The sequence below is a fragment of the Symphalangus syndactylus genome, chromosome 5 (assembly GCF_028878055.3).
Source record: "Symphalangus syndactylus isolate Jambi chromosome 5, NHGRI_mSymSyn1-v2.1_pri, whole genome shotgun sequence".
NCBI classification, from domain to species: Eukaryota; Metazoa; Chordata; class Mammalia; order Primates; family Hylobatidae; genus Symphalangus; species Symphalangus syndactylus.
This window is the reverse complement of record NC_072427.2, coordinates 30,628,751-30,651,676: the sequence shown is the minus strand read 5'-3', so window position 1 is coordinate 30,651,676 and position 22,926 is coordinate 30,628,751. Positions and strand designations below refer to the sequence as shown.

General features: G+C 56.7%; 1 protein-coding gene and 1 long non-coding RNA gene across 2 annotated transcripts; both read right to left on the bottom strand.

The window, feature by feature from the left end:
• Positions 1-6,704: 6,704 nt before the first annotated feature.
• LOC129481753 (uncharacterized) lies at positions 6,705-7,787 on the bottom strand. Its single transcript, XR_008657498.2, has 3 exons — positions 7,756-7,787; positions 7,457-7,542; positions 6,705-6,887 (listed from the first exon to the last, which is right to left on the bottom strand). It is a non-coding gene; the product is annotated as an uncharacterized lncRNA (long non-coding RNA).
• Positions 7,788-8,295: 508 nt separating this feature from the next.
• Positions 8,296-11,386, bottom strand: LOC129481752 (taste receptor cell protein 1-like). Its single transcript, XM_055276910.2, has 5 exons — positions 11,234-11,386; positions 10,931-11,061; positions 10,538-10,602; positions 10,101-10,239; positions 8,296-8,681 (listed from the first exon to the last, which is right to left on the bottom strand). The coding sequence occupies exons 1-5, from the start codon at positions 11,277-11,279 to the stop codon at positions 8,565-8,567; spliced, it is 498 nt and encodes a 165-aa protein (XP_055132885.2). The 5' UTR covers positions 11,280-11,386; the 3' UTR covers positions 8,296-8,564.
• Between the last annotated feature and the right edge of the window lie 11,540 nt (positions 11,387-22,926).

Genomic DNA, 22,926 nt, shown 5'->3' with positions numbered 1-22,926 from the left:
CTAGTCTTGAACTCCTGACCTCAAGTAATTCACTCGCCTTGGCCTCCCAAAGTACTGAGATTACAGGCGTGAGCACTGCTCCTGGCCCTGAGACTGGGTAATTTATAAAAGAATTTTATTTGCCTCACAGTTCTGCAGGCTGTACAAGCATCTGCTAGGCTTCTGGTGAAGCCTCTGGAAGCTTTTACTCCTGGCGGGAGGCAAAGAGGGAGCAGGCATGTCGCATGGTGAGAGAGGAAGCAAGAGAGAGGAGGCATCAAGCTCTCCTGTGAACTAATAGAAAACTCACTCATTGAATCACTCGAACCCAGGAGGTGGAGGTTGCAGTGAGCCAAGATCACGCCACTGCACTCCAGCCCGGGCTGTGAGTGAGACTCTGTCTCAAAAAAAAAAAAAAAAAAAAAAAAGAAGGAAAGAAAGAGAAAAAAAGAAATTAGAAAACTCACTCATTACCATGGGGAGGGCACTAAGCCATTCGTGAGGGATCTCCCACCATGACCCAAACACCTCACACTATAGGCCCCACCTCCAGCATTGGGGATCACATTTCAATACAAGATGTGGATGGGACAAGTATCCAAACTATGTCAGAGGCCTCCCTGTCATCAGAATCGTCTGTCCTCAGTTCAGGTGCCTGCTGGCCTCCATGCCTGGCTCCCAGGAAGTCATCTTGGCCCCAAGGGGTTGGGCAGGGCCACTAGGCCGAGGGTTGGAGCCCTATCTCTCCTAGTCCCAGCCTGGGTCTCCATCACTGGCTAGCCCGCTCTGCTCACTGCGTTCTCTCCACACCTGCTCCCTGTAGCCCAGGGGTAGGTCTGGGTGCAGGCCTGGGTAGAGGTCCAGGAGCAGATTCTGCCCCCCAGCTCATACCTCCTGTGCACCATGGCAGCCAAAATGCACCAGCATGACCTGGAGTGCTGGATTGTCCCTGTAATCCCAGTGTTTTGGGGAGGCTGAGGTGGAAAGATCACTTGACACCAGCCTAGGCAACATAGCCAGACCCTGTCTCTACAAAAAATAAAATTAGGCATGGTGGCGTGTGCCTGTAGTCCCAGTGTAGCAGGACAAGCCGCAGACAAAACTTCCTAGCACCGAGTTGTAGAAGGAAGGGCTTTATTCAGCTGGGAGCATGGGCAAGCTACTGCCTTAAAATCCGAGCTGAGTGCACAATTTCTGTCCTTTTTAAGGGCTCTTAACACTAAAGATTTCACGTGAAAGGGTCGTGATTGATTTGAGCAAGCAAGGGGTACGTGACAGGGGCTGCATGCACCGGTGGTCAGAGTGAAACAGAACAGAGCAGGGAGTTTCACAATGTTCTTCCATACAATGCCTGAAATCTATGGGTAACATCGGGTTCTAAATCATGAGTTGATTTTTAACTACTAGGTTTAGGCCAGGCAGGCCCAGGCCTGGTTTTGGGCCTGGTGCTGGGCTGCCTGTCTTTGATTTCAGTTCCTTGTTTTTTTCTTAAAACAGGTACTGAGTATAAAACAATATGAGAGGGTCTCTCTCTTCCCTCACCAGCTACTCAGGAGGCTGAGGTGGGAAGATCGCATGAACCTAGGAGGTCCAGGCTGCAGTGAGCTATGATTGTGCCACCGCACTCCAACCTGGGCAACAGAGCAAGACCCTGTCTCTAAAACAAGAAACAAAGTGCACCAGTGTGTGGATACCAGCTTCTCCTGGTGTGTGGACCTGAGCTCACTCGGCCCCATCAGTGAGTGGGAGGCTGCTTGCTGTCTTCCAGAACATTCTCATCACTACACCTGTGTTCCTCCTGCATTCTCTGGCAGGCTTTGTGAGGGGGCCTTTCACCTACCTCTCTGGCTGCCCTAAGGCCCAGCTCAAACCTTCCCTGACCCTGAGAACCTTTTCCTGAAGAGTCTTTCCCCACTGGCAGGCCCCCTTATTTCACAGCTTTTGGGAAGGTGAGTACAAGGATTGACTCTCTGCTACCAGCCTGGGAGGAATTGTCCCTAGGGTTGGGTCTCTGGATGGCATATGAGGGTCTAGACCAGGACCCACATGCCTGTAACCTGAAGGGCAGGCCCTCGGCTGCCCCAGCTTGACACAGCCCCTTGTCCGGCCTGACCTTCTGGGACAGGCCCGACCCCTGCATCCTTTGGTCTTGGTCCCTACTGGGAACTCTGGTTACCCTGGCTTACCAGTTTTGACTCCAAAGGCAATGCTGACATCCCCCGTGAAACACAGTGACAGACTGAGACTAACGTAGGGTTACCTGGCTCAGAGTCACCATGGCCAGGCAGAGGTCAGGTCCTGGCCTGGTTCAAGATCTTCCCCAATGCCCTTCTAGCTCTGGTGCCCTGCAGGGTCTACCTTGGAGCACCTAGAGCCCGAGAAGCTGCCCCTCACCTTTGTGATCCCAGGGACCCCCTCCCTGATCATGATGGGACCCCCTCCCTGATCATGATGAAGGTGGACCCAAACCCGCTGAGGAGCCCGAAGGAGCAGGGGTCAGCCTCTGCCTCCCATGGCCTCTCTGATGGGGAGGATGTTATCCCAGCAGCGTGAGCTGGGAGCAGAATCGGAAGGATGGGGGGTTTTCTCTGTGGGTAGCTCTGGGCTCCAGGGTGGAGCCCTCTTAACCTGGCCCCTCCCCTGTGACTCCCCTTGGCCCCAGGCAAAGAAAGCAGCTTGCCCAAGGTCACCTGACAGGAAGGAACAGAGTGGGACCTGAGTTCTTTCTCACCCAGCTGCAGCTCCCCCTGCCCGCCCCACAGCCCCTTCCACCAGGTGACAGAGAACCTGGCAGTCTGTGCCCCATAGAAGAGTTCACTTTCCTTCTGGTGAGGGATGGGAACCAGCTTCGGGCGGGAGGGATGAGGGGTCTGGGGGCTCTCCCAACCCTGCCTCTTGCATTTGAAGGATGGCGTCTGGGTGGCAGCATGGTTTAGGCTAGACAAGGTGGCCCCTAGGTTTATAGCCTTGCCTCGGGCAGGATGCTGCCATGCATCTTCTCTTCTGCACGTCCTGACCTGGCACCCTACCTAGTTAAAGGTCCTCAGGCCTCCTGCCCCCTGGGCATTGCCCCCACTCCCTGCCAGACACAGCTGTCCTTGTCCTGGACTAAGCTTCAGAGATTCTTGTCCAGCCTACAGCTTTGCTGGACATTGCAGGCTGGGCCAGGCCCCCTGCCCAGGACTAACATCTCTTTGTGAGTCTCAACCAGACTGAGCTGCAGCTTCAGGGTCAGGGTAGGCTCTGACTTAATTGATGTGACCCAGGACAGGGGGGTTTATTGATGGTGTCACATCTGCTTACATTCTTGGCCTCTGTGGTCTCTTTGGGGCATGATACCCCTCTGTCCCATGCTTAGGTGCCCACATGTGGCCACAAGTGCCTTTCCTACCACCATCCCTACTTGAGGCTGGTGTCCAGGCACCTGTGGCTCCAGGCAGAAGGCTGAGTGCAGAGCTAGGCCTGGGCGGACGTTCCGCAGGGGCTGCAGGAGTTGACAGCCCTGACGACCCAACCCGTGGCCACCCATTCCACTTCACCGTGGCTGGCCCTTCATCCACCATCCTTCCAGGGGCCAGGCCTAGGCCCAAACTGACTTTTGCCTGCCCCTGGACCCCTCGTGTCCTTGGCTGAGTGTGATGGTCTTGCCTGTTTCCTTGATTATCCTCAATAAGAGGTTTATAGAGCTACTTGGGGACATCACATCTGTCTACAAGGTCCTCACCAGAGACATGACTGCCTTGGGCCGGGCCTGGGATAGTCAGGGGTCACACTCACCTGTTGGGACCTGGCTTCAGCGGCTTCAATCTGGGCAATGGCCTGTTGGGCGGCTGCCCCTTCCCCTCTGCTTGTGGGAGGCAGGAGAGGAAGGTCAGGCAGGAGATTTGCTTCCTGCCCACGTGACGCTGGTTGGAAGCAGGGCGCCCACCTGTGCCTGTCTCAACTTGCTGCAGGTGCGTTGGAGGCTGAACCCTGCCCCCCCCCCCCCCACTCCTAATCTCCTGCAGGTGCAGATTCCAGGTTTCCAATGGGTGTCTGGGTGGTCTCCAGAGCTCTCCTGGCCCTAGGGAACCCTGGGCTCCATGAGGCCTTGGCCTAGCCAGATTGTTTCCCTCCCCACACTGTCACCTCCCCAAACATGGGGCTGCATGCTCTGTGCCCTGGGTGGGACATTGGAAGGATTCCACCTTCCAGGTTTGGATCACAGTAAAGCCTCTGCCATGGGGATGTGCTGGCTGAGACAGATGGGGTTGAACCAACCCTGTCACTTTGGCCTTGGGCAAGTCACCTGTGCCTTGCTTCCCTTTCCCCAGCAGCCAGATGGGGATAATAGCACCTATTTCACCCATACTCAAGTGCTCACTTGTTAGCAGGAACTGAGTCCCGGAGGAGGTGCAGGTGGAGCCATCGAGGCAGCACTGCAGCTGGACCTGGGTCTGAGTCCCAGCTCCTGGCTGTGATATGCATCGCTCTTTCCATTTATTCATCTGAAGGATAGGGCTGTACTGTTCTGGGGTCACTGTGACAATTCAGCTGGCCTGTGTGAGTTGGTGGTGGCCTCCTGAGATGATTTGAGGTGGGCTGGAGGTGTGTCTTGAATGCCCCCTTGCCCCCATGGGGAAGACCCACTTAGGGAAGACGCACGTGTCTGTATGGAGGAACCCACATTCCCTGCCCCCCAGCTGTCCTCTGTCCCTTCCCAGCCCCCTCTGCTGTCCTGCAGTCTCTGGCAGTGGCCATCCAGCTTGTTGGCCATCTGGCTGGTCCACTCTTCCAGGTGGACCCTCTCTCCTCACGTGGTGCAGGTCCCATTGCGCCACCACAAGACAGACCACGATAGCCTCAGGGCCCCCTTTCCCTATTACCCAGCCCCCACCCCCAGGTATGTGCCCCCTCCCTAAAGCCCGCTGTGTTCACTGGCTGTGTTTGAACTCTGTCCGTGTGCAAGCCCTCATGCAAAGCCTGAAACAGCCTGGCTTGTAGAGGGCCAGGAGACCAAAGCTTGAAGACAGAGTGACGGTCTCCCAGAGCCGGGGGCGTCTTCCAGGGACCCCTCCTACACCCTGCCCTGCCCTGGCTCTCTAGTCAGAAATTGCAGTTGCTTGGAGAGTGGGGCTGACCCAGGACAAATGCATACATTAGGCTGGTTTTTGGGGTGCTGGGGTGGGGGCAGGGGCACTTCAGGGATAGGAAGGAGAGGCCTGTGTGTTCCAGAAGTACAGAGGAACCTGGTGCTGGCTGCAGTCAACCCCGAGGTGATAATCTTTCTACCCACCCTCTTTGATGTCTTGGTGCTGGCTGCTGTCTTTGACCAGGTTAAGCTCATGGTCTGGGCTCCTGGGGTCCCCTCACTGGGCCTGCCCACTGCCTGCAGGTAGAGGAGGCTTCAGGCCAGGACTATCCTTGGCTCCCCCTTCCAGGTCATGGGTTCAAAGACCATTCCTGGGTTCCACCACCGCCAAGCCTCAGTGGTGTCCTAATGGGCACAGGAGCTGCTGGGGCTTTCTAGATTAAGACCCTTGCCTATCCCGGTGTTCCCCCCTGCAGTAGGGGGGCTGCAGGGGTCAGCCTCAGTCTCTGCCCTGGGAGCCTGCCTTGCCTTGCCCTGGCGGCCCCACACCTGCCCTGGAAGACCCCCCACACCCAGTGGCTCTGATCCACTGTAGAGCAGCCAGGGCCCCCGTTGCTCACACCCTCTGGCCTGAGGCTGACTGGTTCTGTGGCTGGGTTCGGGGGCTCAGGGAGGGGGGTGGGCCTTGCCCTCAGCAGCCCCCATTCCCACTCCGACCCCTTTTCAGTCTTCCTCCTCTTGTGGACTCTACCCTGGGGCCCTCCCAGCTCCTCACACCAGATGACTGTCTAAGTATCTAGAAATCAATATTTTAAATACCAACTTTGGATTGCTTCCTGACTTTTCCATACCCCCAAAGGGCCAGCGTTTCTCTTAGGACTGACAGTCCCTCCAGCCCTACTGGGCCAGACCAGGCGGGCGTAAGGGTGCCCCTGCCCCAGCCCTCTTTGGGGCGGGCTTCTGTCCCCTTCCTGCTGCCTCTGCAGCTGAGTTCCTGCCCCAGGGAGAGAAACTTAATCCAGCTCTGTGGGGAAGAAGGTGCCCTGCAAAGCGCCACGGGAGGGCTGCTGGGCTGCTGTGTTCTGCTGTCTGAGGCCCGCCGTGCTGGGCCACGCCCAGAGCCGGCCTGAGTGCGCCCACCTCCGTGGGCTCTGTGATGTGTATGTACAGGCTCACACCTTGCCCTTTCCTCCTGTCTGACCCTTCCCTATCTCCCCGCCCCAACCCCATGCCCTGTGTGTGAGCACCCAGCTCACTCTCATTCCTCCCTCTCCAAAGTGTGGTCCCTGGCAGCACGAGTGGCAGGAGGGGCAGCAGAGACTGCGGACCCCGGAGCTGTGCCTAAGTCCTCTGTGTGGTCTAGCTGTGTGTGCTGGGGGAGGCTCTTGGCCACCATTTCCCCCTCCGTAAACGAGACCGATACCTGTGGCATGGAGGGCGGGAGGCCGGTGTGAGTGCCAAGCACTTGGAGCAGGGCCCTGAGTGAGCATGGACGCGGGAGCAGGGGTGTTTCTCAACTTTATGCACCTTGGGGATGGCAGCGGGGCTCCCTGCGTGGGTTGACAAGGCATTGCTTTCCCCCACCCCACCTGTCCCAGCCCTGCAAGTCCAGTCCTTGGGGGCTTCGGAGGGAAGAAGCCCTGGCTGTGTGACCTCGGGCTGGACCCTGGCCCTCTCTGGCTCTGAGTTCCGGGGAAAGTCAGTGTCATTGGAACTCCGGATTCATTCCTCAGGGTTGAGGCACTGTCTGTGGAAGCCATGGGGCAAGGTGAAGGCGGGGAGAGGAGAGGTTTGGAGTTTGGGTTTCAGCAGAGGGAACAGCAGCGTGAGGGGTCACCTGTGTGCAGAGGAAAGGGAGTGAAGGCCAGGAGTGAGGAATGAGTCTGAGTGCACCCAGGACGATGCTGCGTCTCCTCCCACATCCACCTGGCCCCGGGGGAGGGAGAAGAAAGGCCACGAGACAAAGGGCCAACTGAGTTGGGTCCACACATGTCCTTCCAGGACCTGGAGGTGCCACTGTCTGGCCCTCATGCAGTGGGAAGTGGGGGAAGGAAGATTCCCTCCCCACACCTCCTGTTCTCTGTCCCAGGTCTCCTGGCCTCCTGTGCTCCTAAGTTCAGTCTCTGTCAGCCCCCAGCATCATTTCTGGGGTTGGTGGGAGGCAGCTGGGAACAGGCGAGGGGTAGGTGGGACCTGCTTGGGGGAGGCTGCTTGACTGCCTGGGCCACTGCCCACAGTAGTGGGGAGCTTTTCTGGCTCACTGACTGCACCACCCAGGCGCTGCCAATGACAGCCCCCAGGGAATGTTTGCAAAAGGCCTTGGCGGGGTAGTGGGTGGTGGCGGTGGTGGACCCCACCCAGAACAAACACCTGGGGTGGGGTCAAGGAGAACCGCCCTCCACTTACCTGTCTGGAGAGGGTCCTCTGTACCACACTGTGTGCTTCTACACACCCAGGCTGAACACCCCGAGGCATGCCCTCCACTTTAGCACCTTGACAAGAAGGGTGGGGACACTGGGATCAGGCGCAGCCCCCTGGCCCCAAACCCTGCAACCCCAGCTGGAGGATGAGGAGATGCTGGGCTTGGGTGAGGGAATCAGGGGTGTAAAGGGGCCTGCTCACCCCTCAGCTTGGCTTAAAGTCTCAAGAGGTCAAAGGCTTAGTCTGCCCCTCAGGAAGGAGCCCTGGCCCAGCCAGACACTCACCAGGACAAGGGCCAGTGTGAGGAGCAGTAGGCCCCGGATGAGGAGAGCCACGGCATAGCCGGGGATGGAGGCGTCCAGTGGGCTGGAGACTTCGGGGCTGGGGGTGCCTAGAGCAGAGCAAGAAGGCCATGGCCAGGTGGGGCCCTGCCTCCCAGACTTCTGAGAAGGCAGAATCTGGGCCCAGAAGGTGCTGCGGGACAAGAGAGCTGGGGCTAGGAGCACCTTGGAGGGCTCCATGAGGAGGGGAGGCAGGTTTCAGATCAGGGCATGTGGAGGCAGCAAGCCCAAGGGAGGAGGCAGAGGGACAGAGGGAGGGGGCCTGCAGAGGGAAGGAAGTACTGACCAAGGTCTGGGATGACCATCTCTATCAAGAGGCCCTCTGTCTCCCCCAGGGTGTGCAGACCCTGGCGCAAACAGTCCCACACGAGAGCCTGGGCTGGCGCCGCCCTGAAGAAGGTGGCACCCACTCTGGCGGTCAGTGGGTCCGGCCTGGTGGGAGGATCATCACAGACTTCAGGGGGCCTGGGCAGCTTGGGGGACTAGGGGAGGTCATCTCTTCCAGCCTCCTGCCCTCAACCCCAGAACCCAGGTCTGATCCCTGGGTCACCCAGGGCCACCCTGAACCCACCGGAATTCCTCCACCACCACTTGGTCAAAGTTCTGCAGAGATCTGAGGATGAAGGTCAGCTGGGGGCTCAGGAGAGGATGAAGAGGGTCACAGCTCTACCAAAGTCTTGTCCAGTCATCCCCCATCTTCCCGAGGCCTCTTTCCCGACCCTCCACTTCGTCCCACCACTTCACCCATCTCGTCAGCTGCCCCTGAAGTGCCCAGAACTCAGGGCTGGTTTTGTCCTCCAAGGCCTTGGTGTAGGGCTGGCCCAGGATCTGCAGCCAAACTTCATACAGCACCAGCTCTGGCTTCTCCCCTAGAGCAATGGGGGTGGAGGTGGCATCAGCCTGCATCCCCTCTCCTGGAAGCCCTGGAGTGGGACACACACCCAAGCTCTAATGCTCCATCCAGGGGTCAGCCACTGCTGGTCTAAAAACCACATTTCTTGCTGCCTGCTTTTGTGTGGCCCATGAGCTAAGAATGGCTTTTACATGTTTAAATGGTTGAAAATATGGAAAGTAGAATCGTATCTTGTGACACATTAGAAGTATGTGAGATGCAAACTTCCACGTCCATAAAGAAAGGTTTCTGGGAATGTGGCCATGCTCATTTGTTGACATGTTGCCTAGGGCTGCTTTCTTGCTACAGGGGAGGGTTTGAGTCGGTGGTGACAGAGACCCAGTAGCCTGCAGAGCCTTAAAGAGTTCCCATGTGGCCCTTTACAGAAAACGCTTGCTAACCCCTGCACTGATCCATCTAATGGAATACACCGCCCACTCCGAGAGTTGATCCTAGTAGGAAATGTCGCTGATAATTTAACAGCTGCTGCTTTTATGTTTCATTTTGTCCCTGCTCTGGGGGGAGACATGTAAGAAAATTCACTCCCTGGGAGGAGGTCATGGGGCTGGCGGCCATCAACGGTGAAGCCTCTTTAAGAGGATGTGTGGGGAGCTCTACCATCTGCTGAGAGGGTTGTGATGGGCCCTCTGTGTTGAGGAATGAAGAGGGAACGCTGCCTGACTGCTGGGAGCTGGCTTTCTGGGGAGCAGAAGAGATGGTGGTTCAGGCCTGTGGAGGCGGAGCCCCAAACCAATCTGGCCTCTGGGGCTGCTGGCGGGGAGAGTAGCTGTGTAGGAAGGAGTGGGTGTGAGGGCAGACCCCGAAGGAGGGCACCCCTGACTGTACCCCCAGGAGGCTGTGGTGGTGGGGATGGGGCAGCACTGTAGGAGGACCAGCGCCTTCTGTGGCTGAGGGGTCCTCGGAGAGCAGCTCCGGGCTGTGTGCGGCCGGAGGGGACGGATTTGGCCCAGCGCTCTCCTAACTTGGGTGTGGAACGGCTCTCCCTGTTTGAATGGCACGAGCTTGCAGAAGTCATCCTATCAGGAGGCCCCAAGAGGAGATATGGGCTTCTTACAGGCCCTGCACTGGGGCAGAGCTGAGGGCTTTTGCCCCTGACTTGGTGGGACAGATCTTGTCATGCATGTGAGGACTCAGTGAGGTCCTGGGCAATCAGGGAGGTGACGGGACCCTCTCATCCCTCTGATCTTGACTGCTTCTCACCTCTGTCCAGCTCCTTGCTAAAGCTCTATGCCCCATTCCTCTCTGTGGCCCCAACACATGAGCAAGTATTGTCTGAAGGAAATTCTGCCCATTCTCTAGAAGGGCAACACCAAGGTTTAGAGAGGGAAAGAGGCTGCTGGCCCAGAAACACACAGGGATTGCAGCCCCGACTCACCATTGGCCACGATGCTGGATTTCTGGGGATGGGATCTGTTATGTTTTGGGCCAAGTGATTAGCCAGGCCTTGGAGGTGGGTAGCGATGGGAGTCTGGAACTTGTATTCGATATAAACACCCACCCACTGGTCCGCATTGCTAGAGAAGCACAAGGGGAGAGTGCAGGGGTCACAAGCTCTTTGCCAGCACATTTCTAGAAGCAGGTAGAGTCCCCCGAAATGCGCACCCTCTGGCCTGGGGGCTCCCTACCTCCTAGGCAGAGCTAGCTTACACAGCCAAGCTACAGCTACCTGGGGCAAAGTCCTTTCCCAGCTAGCCCCAAACCTACACCCCTACATCCTGGTTCTGGGTCACAGACCTGCCTCCTTCTGCCCCAGGGCAGCCCCCAAGAGAGCAGCAAGGCAGGCTGGGTGGACGGGAGGGGGACTCGACCCACCTGAAGAGGAGCAGGGGCCTCTCCTGGGGACTTGCCTTGTAGAATCCTGACACCACAGGTGTGACCTGTGGGAAACTCTGGAGGTTGGGGCGGGCCTGGGGGCTGTCTCTCCTGAGACCCAGTGTGGGATGGGGACCAGGTGAGGTGGGAGGCAGGACCTGGGAGGGAGCCCACCCTTAAACACGGCGTCCTGGGTAGGAGTGTCTGCTTACAGAGCCTGGCTGTGTTCCCATTAGGACAGAGTCACCTCCTCCTTCAGAGAACCCTCTCCCCCAGGGTGTGGTGCCCTCTATGACTGCCTTCCCCCATAGTGCCATGGCTGGGTGCTGCCTCCATGCTGGGCGGCCTGCTTTCAAGGGAGGCATAGTGAGGACACTCACTATGCCACCTCACCTGTTGGAGGATCTGCCTTTCCAGCAGGACGAAGGAAACAGAACCTGGTACGAGGAGCTGCGGCAGGAAGGGCGTCATGGCTGTGAAGTGGATGCTGATGGTCTCCCAGGCCAGGGTGATCAGGTCGGCCCCTGTAGAGCCATGGGTGGGAGTTCTAGAGGCGCGAGGACCCTCCTCACCCACTGCACCACCAGGTGCTTTGGGGTCAGGGCAGGAGTTGGATCCCTCTAGAAAGTCCACCCAGTGGTCCCCCTGGGTAGGTGAAAAGGCACTGCGGTAGGGGCAGCTGGGGATAGGACTCACCATCAGAGGTGAGGCTGTTCTCAGCCAATGAGAGGTTCCCCAGCATGTGCCCTGAGGTCTTCACTTTGTGATACAAAGCCCAGAGGACTTCACAGGGAGAGGGGCCTGGGGCACGGCCCCCAAATACAAGGGAGGCATTCACTGCTACAGAGCCAGGCCTGTGGGGGCAGAGCCACGTCCTCAGCCAGGGCCAGTGGGGGCATGAGGGGTCCTGTGCACCCGGTGGGGTCTTGGCTGGTGCACGAGTTGGCATCCCAAGGGAGAGAAGTCCACAGGGGAAGTCATGGGCCAGGCAGAGAAAAGCCTCTCTGTGTAACTCAAGGCAAGTCACCTCACCCCTCTGGGCCTCGGCTGCCTCCTCAGTAAAAGGGGGATAATGATCCCTTTCCCAGTGGATTGCTGTGAGGCCTGAATGACTCAGCCACCAGCATCCAAAGCAGGCACTCAGTGAAACGGAGTTCCCTTGGACACCCCAACAAGCCAGCTGTCATGGGAATACCATGAATCCCACCCAGGGAGCGCCCAGGGCGGGGTTACTCAGCCAGGCTGCAGCTGGCTGTGAGCTCTCAGGATGATAATCTGGGTCACACTGAGAAAAACATCTTTGGCTGTATCACAAGGAGCAGGGGCTCTGGAGAGAGGGAGGTGACAGGCCTGAAGAATCTCTGAAAGCCAGTGGGAGATGGACCAATTGCCCATGGCCTGAGGAGGTAGCCTGGCCTCAGTAGGGCGCTGAAGGAGCTTTTGAGGGGAGGGCAGGGAACAAATAAGAATGCAGAATAAATTTTGTCCTTCCCCTGAGCACTTGCGTGCTGTGCATCTTGGGAGTGGGTAGAGAAAACTTCTCTTCAGGCCCAGGGCAGGGAAGTCATAGAAGGCTTCCATTTATTAAAAGGGAAAACTGTCTGAGCAGCTCAGGAGCATGGCCTGGAGAGAGAGTGAGCTTGCTGTCACTGGGAGCATTTGAGCCTTTAAATTACTTACAGGATTCAAAGCCCACACTGAGCTCACCACTCAAGTAGGGGTGCAGCGATTTGGACCTTCTCAGCCTTTCTCATGACATGGCAAGGCTGGTCTCCGCTGGCAAATATGGTCTCGGGTCTCCTCTTCCCCAGAGGCTTAGAGTGGAGGACCCTGCCCAAGGGATTTGCATCCCTTTGCATGTCATTTACACGCCTGCTGCCCTTGCTGCCCCTGCCTTCCCCACTGCACTCAGACAATGCCTGACGTTCCTGCCCAAATCCTGCAGCTGGAATCAGGGCTCAGGGCAGGCCAAAGGGCATCTGAGGTCACACAGCATAGCCAGTGGCAGAATCAGACGTGGGCCTCCTCCCTGCCTGTCCAGGGCTCTTCCTGCCTCTGCCCCCAGGTGCTCCTGAACAGGGGGTGGGACAGGCAGAGCTAGGCATCTGGGACAGTGCCCTTGTGGCTGAGAAGGGTCAGAGCAGCTGGTGGGTGATGGGTGGGCCCTGAGAGCCACGTGCACTCACCTGAAGACCAGGACACCGATGCCCTGGAAGCCGGGGAAGGCCTCGTGGTAGAGGGGCTGGAGCTGAGGATGGGCAGAGGCATGGAAGGCTGGCACGTGTCACTCCCCACCTTCCCTCCTGCCCTAACCCACCCCCTCTCTGACCCTACCATCCACCCTCATCCACCCTCCATCATCTTGGCATGGTCCCTGCAATGGTCCCTTATGGACCACCTGGGATTCCCAGGCCCCGCCCAAGCTGTTCCTCACACAGTGGCCAGAGATAACCTGCCAGTCATCCTCTGCTGAAAGCCTCAAGGTCTGTCTGGGTGTCGTGGCTAATGCCTGTAATCCCAACACTTTGGGAGGCTGAGGCGGGAGGATTGCTTGAGCCCAGGAGTTCAAGACCAGCCTGGGCAACATGACGAAATCCCTTCTCTACCAAAAATACCAAAATTAGCCAGGCATGGTAGTGTGTGCCTGTAGTCCCAGCTACTCAGGAAGCTGAGGTGGGAGGATGGTTTGAGCCCAGGAGGCAGAGGCTGCAGCAAACACCCAGCCTTCCTAGGCTTTTTCCTCTCTGCCGTTTTCTTGAAAATCGCTCTCCAATGCAGTCATTCTCAGCTCTGCATTGGACAGCTGCCATGTTGGCCTGCCATCCAGACCTCTCTCACCTGGACGACTGCCCTGCTCCTAACAGGCCTCTCCTTCTCCCTCTCCCACCCCTGTTCCAAATGCTTCTCCTTACAGCCCCTGTCCCCAGTGTCCCTCTGCCTCTGCTGCCTCTGACCACCTCTTCACCTCAGGGTCATCACAGGTGCTGTTCTCTGCCTAGAAAGCCCCTCTGTGTTTTATCTGGCCACCTTCTGTGTCCCAGTTAAAATTCCCAGTTCTCAGAAAGGTGTTGTCTGGGCAGCCCCCTCTCCCCAGCAGCCCCCTCTCTCTGCCTATCCTGTCTGCACTTCCCCTTTCCATAGCTTATCACAACTACGATGACATCTGGATTCATTTGATCACTTCTTGTAGGGCTGTCCTCTCCTCCAGACTGCAAGCTCCCTGAGGGCAGGGGCCATGCTTACTTTGCTTACTGTGGTGTTCCCAGCACTTAGCACCATACCTGGTACAGTAGGTGCTCAGTTAGTGGTAGGAAGAAATGAGTTAGTTGAATAAATGAAGGGATGAACCAATAAATTAATGGGCAGAGACTCAGAGTTCCCCCTGGATGACAGGCAAGAAATGGTACTTGCTGGCTAGGGCACCCATGGTTCCAGAACCAAGGCGGAGACGGATTTGGTTTTGGCTGCAGGAACTCTGCCTCACTTTGCCTCACTGGCCACCTGCGCTCTGGAGGAGGGGCCCTCACCTGGTGGCGGATGATCTTACGCAGCAGCTGGTGCTTCCAGGAGGCAGGATTCAAGAGTGCAGCCGAGAAGGCTTCATTGGTGATTGTGAAGGTCACGGAGCGGGCCATGTGACTGGGTCCTGGGCTAGAGGAGACTGAGTCCTGGAATGAGAAGGTCTGGCTGCAATGAGGCAGGGCAGATGACTGGGTGGGGTCAGCACCCCCAGGGACCCTTGGGGAGCTGGGGCTGGGTGGGGCAGAGGGAAGGCTGGAGGAACATCTGAGAGGGAGGGTGGCTGTGGTGGCTGGGCTGGCAGGGACCCCTGGCCCAGGTTGGACTGTCCCCTGAAGAGTGGCTGGCTCTGCAACCATCAAGGATGGTAGGGTGAGTGGGAGGCTGGAGGTATCAGTGGGATAATGTGTGCTTGTGCATGGGAACAGACACAGAAGGGTCTGCAGAGGTTCTGGCTCTAGTACTTACAGGGGAAACTGGGGCCAGGATTGGGGATAGTGATGCAGTTGGTGACTGAAATGGCCATTGTGGTGGGGAAAGTGACAGTGACAGCGACAAAGATGGAACAATGGGTAGTGGGGATGAGGATGGGGCCAACACAGGTGAGAGGTGTGGGGAGAGGGACAGTGATGGCTGTGAAGGTGCTGCTGCTGAGGGCGATGGCAACGTCAAAGGAACACTGGGCCCCGGGCCCCGGCTGGAAGCCACAGACTCTCTGGGTGACCCTGAATCCCCTATGAGGACTGGGGAGGTCATGGCCAACCCTGACCACCCTGGACCTACAGGGGTAAGAGGCTCTGTGACAGCCAATGTGTTAACGATCGACACAAGCACAAATGGGCTGCGGGGTTCTGGGGACACAGCCTTCCCCGTGGTCCCTGGAGCCAATGTCAGCGATGAGGAGGCTTCTGGGCCAAAGCTGCTAGCCCCTGACGCAGACAGCATCCAGGCATGGGGACTGAAGGTGTGCCTGCTTGGGAGCCAGGGCATCCGCGGTGGGGATCCCGATATGGGTGCAGAGGTTGTGGGGGCAGAGGATGTTCCAGCTGGCTGCTGGGTGGGTCTGGGGGTGCCAGAGGTCCTCAGGTTTGCAGGGGCAGGAGCATGAATTGTCACAGACAACCCAGGGGCCCCGCTGGACTTTTGCGCAGACCCGAGATGCCTTGGGCCAAGAGAGGCTGGTGGTGGTAATGTGGCAGCAATCTCTGGAGATCCAGGGACCAACGTCTCCTCTGCAGGTCCAGCCACAGGTCCAGCCACGAGTCCAGCCACAGAGGACACTGGCTGGGATTCAGGGGTTCTGTGGGCCGTAGGCCAAGCCAGTGCTGATGGGGCTGGTCCAGGTGGGGCGCTGCCCGGGACCCCAGCAGTTCCTGAAGGGACAGGCTGGTCCAAGGAGGAATCCAAAGACAAGGCGAGAGGAGCTTCCTGGTCCCCAGATACCTCGGGAGAGAGGGCTTCTGCCCGTGTGCTAGGTGCCTCCCCTTTCCTCTCCACTGAGAGAGAGACTACATCAACGATGGCTGGCAGGATGTTCAGTGACAGGAGTGTCTTCTTGCTGTTGCCTTGCAAAGCAGATGTGCCAGGGGCTGAGGGAGGCCAGCCGGGGTCTTTGTGAGCAGAAGGAAGGTTCAAGGCCGAAGCCGAGACCATCCAGAGAGCTGCAAACAGGAGAGGCCTGTTCTGCCTGCCACCCAGGGGGCTGGGGGGTGGGACTGCCCACAGCCTGTCCGACGCCACACCCTCCCTGCCGCCTCCCTCGTTTGGGAAGTGGCCTGCGGAGATCCAAACCCTGGCCCGGCTCCAGCCCCAAACCACTGAGCTACCCCAGGAAAACATGCTGATCCTAACCCACCAGAGCTGAGGGAAGCAGGAGGGGAGCCTGACACTCCTCAAGGACCCCTCCCTGTGCCTCCCACCCCAACACCACCCATCACAGGGTCCCTTCCCAAGGGCCTAAGAGCTCCCCAGGGTGATGCTGTCTCCAGGCTGAGGACCCTGGACTGTTCTGTTTGAATGACCCGTGAGGTCCAGGCCAGCCTGAGGGTGCCAGGAAGTGCTGCCCAATCCTCATCATAGGACAAGGCTGTTGCCTTATCACATCCTCAGAACACAGGAGGCTGACAGCTGGACCTAAAAATATTTTGTGGGGAGGGCGGGGGGCATCTCTGAAAGTCTTGGGAGCTAATTCCACACCTACCTACAAGTGTACACTGAGACCCATGCGGGGTCTGCCCTGCGCCAGGCTCCCCGAAGCTGGTCACCCCAAGTGCCCTCTGGGAGCTCCAAGCCTGGGGGACTGAGGAGTGGACCCTGGCCATGTCTTGGTATCCCCCAGGCTGTTCATGGCCAGACCCACATGAGGACAATGAAGGTCAACCCAGATGTGGAAATTGATTGAGAAGGAGGATGCCTGGCCCAGGCCCAGCCCGCCCCACCCTACTCCCTTACCAGCCAGGAGAATCCCAGCAGCCAGAAGCCACTGCACACCCATGCTGAAGGCTCTCTAGGCTTCTAAGGCTTCAGAAGCAGGTGGCAAACACGAAGACACTCTCGAATTTCCCTTCAAGAAAGGACTGATGTTGCCCAGCCTTTTCCACATTTCCACCCCTGTGGCTGGGGGTGCAAGCCTGGCTGCCCTAACTCGCCAGGTGGTCTCCAGCAAAGCCCTTGACCTCTGGGGCTGCAGAGTCTTGAATGGGGGCGGCCTGTGCCTGCCCCACAGCCTGGGAGGTTATGGGCCTGAAAACACATTGAGGAGGAGTTCAGAGTCCTATCCAGTCTTCATATGGAGGTGGTGACCATGCCGGTGCTGGGGGTATGAGTGTGGGTTTGGGTGTGATGTGGAATGACTGTGGTGAGTGTAGTTGTGAGGATGGTGGCTGCAGGGATGCCGGAGGTGCTAATTGTGGCTGTGGTGGGAGCTCTGTATCCAGGTGGCATGGAGCTCACTGGGAAGGGGTTGGTCCATGTCCCATCCCCTGGCCAGCTCCTGTCCCAGTTTGGTCCTGCTCCTATTCCATCAGGCTGTGTGGGGGTTTGGAGAGGGGAAGATCAGGAGAGAACAGTCCCCCTCCCACAGCGCTTTTCCCATGTGGAATCCTGATCAGAGCCCTGGACTGGGCAGGGTGAGTGTGGAGGTGGGCGCGCCTGGGTAGAGCTATCCTTCCCGGGTCCCCTGCACATTCCTCTCATGCCCCTGCCCCCTCCCCAGCCTCTGACACAGGAGGGCCATGGCAGCCCTAAGAGGCTTAGAGAGCTGCCAAAGGACAGGCAGGAGGCCGGGCGCGGTGGCTCACGCTTGTAATCCCAGCACTTTGGGAGGCCGAGGCAGGCGGATCACGAGGTCAGGAGATCGAGACCACGGTGAAACCCCGTCTCTACTAAAAATACAAAAAAATTAGCCGGGCGTGGTGGCGGGCGCCTGTAGTCCCAGCTACTCGGAGAGGCTGAGGCAGGAGAATGGCGTGAACCCGGGAGGCGGAGCTTGCAGTGAGCCGAGATTGCGCCACTGCACTCCAGCCTGGGCGACAGAGCGAGACTCCGTCTCAAAAAAAAAAAAAAAAAAAAAAAAAAAAAAGGACAGGCAGGGCAGGAGGCTGGCGCCTCGTGGGATGGCTCAGGTCTCAGACCTAGCCTCCCACCCCACCTGCTGGGGTCCTGGGAAGTTTCCAAAGCCTCTCCCACCAGGCTCCTGGCATCTGTGTGACCCTGCCATGATTTGTCCAAGGTCACCAGGGCCTCCTCTGGTGGGAAGATAATGGCTGGAAACCTTCAGTACGAAATCAGACCTGGAGAGGGCTTTGGCCAGACTCCCATCCTCCCCACCCAGCTCCTTCTACCTGGATACCCCTTCCCTCATCTCCTGGGTCCTCACCTCCTGTCCCCTCCAGATCAGGCTGGCTGGAGCCAAAGCTGGGGGGCAGGGCTGTCTCACCTCCCCGTTGGAGCTATTTTCCAAGGATGGGGGAAAGCAATCCTCCACAACCCACCCCTCTCCTGCAAGGCCTGTAACCCAGGCTGTACACACCTCCCAAAGCAGCCTTTCATCCTCCCAGTTCACCACAACTCATCTGTTTGGAAACCTTGCATCCTCTGCTGTTTCCTGGCTCCTCTGGGAGAAGCTGTTAAGGGGCCAGCTTGGCCAGGTCGGGGTGCGGACAGATGGCTTCCCAAGGACAGGGAGGGAGGCTTGGGCCTTTGGCAACTTCTACCTCGAGTCCTGGTTTCATTGGCCCCTATTCTCTTCCAAGCCCTTCCACGGGCCACCCATCTAGTGGCCCGTGACCCCATCTCCAGGCCAGCCAACCCACTCTAGCACCCCCATTCTGCCTCCCTTCCCTGTGCCCCTAGGATGCCCAGGTCTCACCTGGTGGACCTGGTGCTGCTGAGAAGCCTCTGTCTGTGGAGGCGCTGGTGTCCCACAGAGGAGGGGTGAAAGCAGCATCAGCACCCTCTGCCCAACCCCTGCTGGGCCTGGAAAGGCCACCCCTTTCCCTGGAACACTCAGGGCCAGGAAGATCTGCTCTCTGATGGCTCTGCCCACACCCTAGGACACTGGGTCCTCATCTCCTGTCCCCTCCAGGTCAGGCTGGCTGGAGCCAAAGCTAGGGGGCAGGGCTCTGGCATTGCTGGGCCTCTGCTGAGAGTCTGTCGGTGCTGAGGCCTGCCTGGCAACAGTGGGGAAAGCAGCAGCTCCCTGGGACATGATGAGCAATAAGGGACAGAAACACACCTGAAGGCCATTCCATGCCATCAGGCAGAGGGCTCAGGCTCCAGGAGTGGGGAGGTGATGCAGGAAGCCAGGCACATGCTCCCTGTCCCCACCAACACCCTCTCCTGACCAAGGACAATTTTGGAGAAAACTCAACCAAGAACTGGAGATCCGGGCTCTCTGTGGGCCAGGGTCAGGGTTCAGTCTATGTCTAAGATCAGGGCTCAGAGAACGGCCAGGATCAGGGCTGAGTCTGTGACAAGTGTCAGGGCTCAGTGTGGGGTCAGGGGTAGGCAAGTCTGGAATTTGAATGCGTGCCAGGCTAGACCTAGGCTCTCTCTCACACTGTTCTTCCCCTGCCCTAGCCTCTCATCAGAGGGCATCTAAAGACCTGAAATAACCCATCCTGATACCTGAAATGAATTGGATGGGAACTCTGGCCTCACATCGATAAATGTTTCAACAATAATACTTTGAAAACAGCCGCAGTGTCCAGGACAGGATGGGGGTTGGGCCGCGAGGGTTGGGTGATATTCCTCCTGTCATGAGCCAGCTTCAGCCCCCTGGGCCAGGACCTCCCTGGCCCTCTAGTCCATGACAGCATTCCCCTTCTCCTCTGAGCTCCAGAGCCTTGCCAGGCCTGCAGTCCAGCTGCAGTTACACCCTGCTGTTCCATGCTAGAGTCCTGCCCCTCTCCACACCCCTCCATGTGCCTCCCTGCACAGCTGAGCACAGAGGGGACCCTTCTTCCACTGACCGTTCAGGGCCTTGGCTTCCCAGCTGCTCCATTCCACTTGGCTCCCTGGGGCAGGAGGAGGGAGCTGCACTGAGGGTCATCCTGTGTCCCTCCTCCAGGTCCGGAGGAGGGGCTGTGTGGAACTCTAAATTGTCCTGGAGAGTGGGGTGGCAGCGGGCAAGGTGGGGCCCCAAGGGGAGGGGCAGGACAGAGGCAGGTCACTCGGGGGCTGAGCCAGGAAGACATTTGCCTAGACAAACGGGCAGTGGGGCCAGCGGATGATACACTTTGCCTGTGTACCTTCCAGGGCAGGCTTCCCTAGCTGCAGGGATGGGGGGCCAAGCTGGCCTGCTCTTTCCTGCCTCCCAGCCCCAGCTCCGGTGGAGGTGGCGCAGCATGCCATCTTACTCTCCCGTGTGGCCCTTGGCAAGTGCCTGCCAGATCCAGACCTTAATCTCCTATCTGTTACCTTACTCATCAGAAAGAAGTGCTGTGAAGGTCTGGGGGCCCAGGCCCCCCTCCCCTTGATCAGGACAGAACTTGGGGCTCACAGGAAGAACAGAGAGGAAAGAGTTGGGGAACCTGGGACCCTGCACATCGTCTGCAAATTCTGAATTCTCCATGTGGCATTCAAGGCCTCGGTGCTTCAGCTGCAGCCTGCCTTGCTGACCTCAGTCCTGGGGCTGGGTGGACCAGGAAGTGCTCACAGTCCCATCCCTGCCCCATCCCTCTGGTCACATGCCAGACCCTCCAGTTCCCTCCCTAACCCAGGGACCCAGCCAAGGCTTCTGAGGGCCTGGGAAGGGTCTTGGGTTTACAGCTCTGCTCACTTCCTCATCACCCAGATATCCAGAAGGGATGTCACACACATCTTCCAGGCAGGTTGACAAGGTCAGAATTGTTCTGTGAGCCGCTGTGGGGGGCAAGATGAGTGGATGTCCCTGCTGAACTAGGCAGACGACCTGCCTCCCTGCCCAGCCTTAGTCCCACTGGCTGCCTGTCCCTTCTCCCTGGGAATAATGGTGTCCCAGGCAGGAAACCCGGCCTCAAAACCAAGACTTTCCCTTTATCTCATATAGATAAAAATTGAACGTATGTAAAAGATTGTATTTAACTCATTATTAATGAGGGAACCTGGAGATGTTACAACAGGTTCAAAGGAGAAGTCAAAGAAGCATATATTTATATGGAGTCAAGAAATGTTGAAATAAATTTACAAATAGATGTAAAGCTGGCTTTTTTACTTGGGGGAGGGAGTCAATTTAACCTCCACTGGACCATTTCTTTGCATGATTATAGAGATGAATTATTTTGCATTGCGATCTGTCATCTGCAAGGTACAGAGTTGTAGGCAATGAAGGGCTAGAATCATTAGTCAGAAGGGTGTGCTCTAATCAAAACAACACAGTTTTCCATTGGAGACATCCAATAATTTTTTTTCTTATTCCAAATTTTCTTACAGTGGTCTGTCTCTCTGAGCTGTGGGGCAGAGGAAGAGGGACTTAGGAAGTATTGGAGATGTCAGGGCAGGCTTCCTCGAGGAAGAGAAGATAAGGGAGGAGAGGAGAGGGACTAGCAGAATCACTAATTGTCCCCAAGTAATCCTCTTGTTCATTAAAATAATTAATTGAGAGCATGACTAAGGTGGCTCTAGTACTCTGAGTTCTTTTTTTTATTATTAAAAAAAATTGAAACAGGGTCTCACTCTGTCGCCCAGGATGGTCTTGAACTCCTGGCCTCAAGTGATCCTCCTGCCTCAGCTTTCCAAAGTGCTAGGATTACAGGTATGAGCCACCATGCCTGGCCATACTCTAGGTTCTTTTGTAAGCAAACTGAATCCCCACTCATCATGAACGCCATATCCTAGGAAACAAAATTTTACAAAATCAGAAACTGCCAACTAACCTCTATCTAGGGACTTCACCAATCAGAAACCACCAACTAACCTCTAACAAGGGACTTCACCAATCAGAAACCACCAACTAACCTCTAACTAGGGACTTCACCAATCAGAAACTGCCAACTAACCTCTCACTAGGGTCTTCACCAATCAGCAAACACCAACTATCCTCTAGGGATTTTACCAATCAGAAACCACCAACTAACCTCTAACTGGGGAGTTCACCAATCAGAAATCACCCACTAATCATTAAGGACTTCACCAATCAGAAACCACCTACTGACTTCTAAGGACATTAAGGCCACTGCTCCACTTTAATTAATCAAATGTTTTCTTTGCCTTGCTTTTGTGTGCACCTTAGACAAGCTTTCCCCTTGAGCTCCAAACCACTTGCCGTCTGGCACTGCCTGATTCTTGAATCACTGTCTGCTCAAACTCCTAAAATTCTAAGTGCTTAAGTTTATCTTTCTTTCTTTTTTTTTTTTTGAGACAGAATTTCACTCTTGTCCCCCAGGCTGGAGTGCAATGGCACGATCTTGGCTCGCTGCAACTTCCACCTCCCCAGTTCAAGCGATTCTCCTGTCTCAGCCTCCCAAGTAGCTGAGATTACATGCATGTGCCACCACGCCCAGCTAATTTTTATATTTTCAGTAGAGGCGGGGTTTCGCCATGTTGGCCAGGCTGGTCTTGAACTCCTGACCTCAAAGTGATCTGCCTGCCTTGGCCTCCCAAAGTGCTGGGATTATAGGCATGAGCCACTGCGCCTGGCCATGTTTATCTTTTAACACATCCTTAGTTAGTAACAGTGTTCCTGCATTTAACTGGGCACATGGTGCTCTAGAATAAAGACTATATTCCCCAGCCTCCCTTGTAGGTGGGTGTGCCTGTGTGACGCAGTTCTGGCCAATAGGATAAAGTGTCATGAGGCTGTAAGTGCACTAGACATCGTTGTTAAGTCACCTTACCAATTGTGAACTGCCACCTTCAGACTTGTTTTGATGTGAGAGAGAAATAAACTTCTCTCTCATTTGAGCCACTATTATTTGGGGCTTTCTGTTCTTCCCTGTCCTCGCCTGATTTATACATCCATGCAGGGCAGAAGTCATGCCTGACGCACACCCCTGCCCCAGCTTGGCAGCACCCAACTCAGCCGACGCAAGTAGGACTCACTCAGTGGAGGCAGAGGGCAGTCAGTGGGCAGGCAGTCCCTTCCAGTCAGCCTACCCTTCCAAGCCTTCTTGGCCTTTCATGATTTTCTTTTCTTTACCCTTCTCCATGTCTGGAGTGAACACCCTTCACGCCAGACGAGGGGACCCCTCATTCTTCCCAGGCTCATTCCAACCTCCATGCTTTTGCTTCTGACTCAAGGAGCAGGCAGTATGAATAGACTTAACCAAGGAAAAAAATGGGAAAAGCTATGCAATTTTTACCTTTAATAAAAACTGGCTACAAAAAAACCCCAAAATCTGTTTGAAGACATCAAAGAGTTAACACAATAGTGAAGAATTTCTAGACTAAGA

What these genes read in the sequence shown, in the direction of transcription:
- LOC129481752 (XM_055276910.2), bottom strand. Translation starts at nt 11,279, where the DNA reads ATGCTGGGGAACCTCTCATTGGCTGAGAACAGCCTCACCTCTGATG. An exon ending in GAACAGCCTCACCTCTGATG is followed by an intron (nt 11,062 to 11,233) that starts GTGAGTCCTATC and finishes ATGGCTCTACAG; the next exon opens with GGGCCGACCTGATCACCCTG. An exon ending in AAAGGCAGATCCTCCAACAG is followed by an intron (nt 10,603 to 10,930) that starts GTGAGGTGGCAT and finishes AGTTTCCCACAG; the next exon opens with GTCACACCTGTGGTGTCAGG.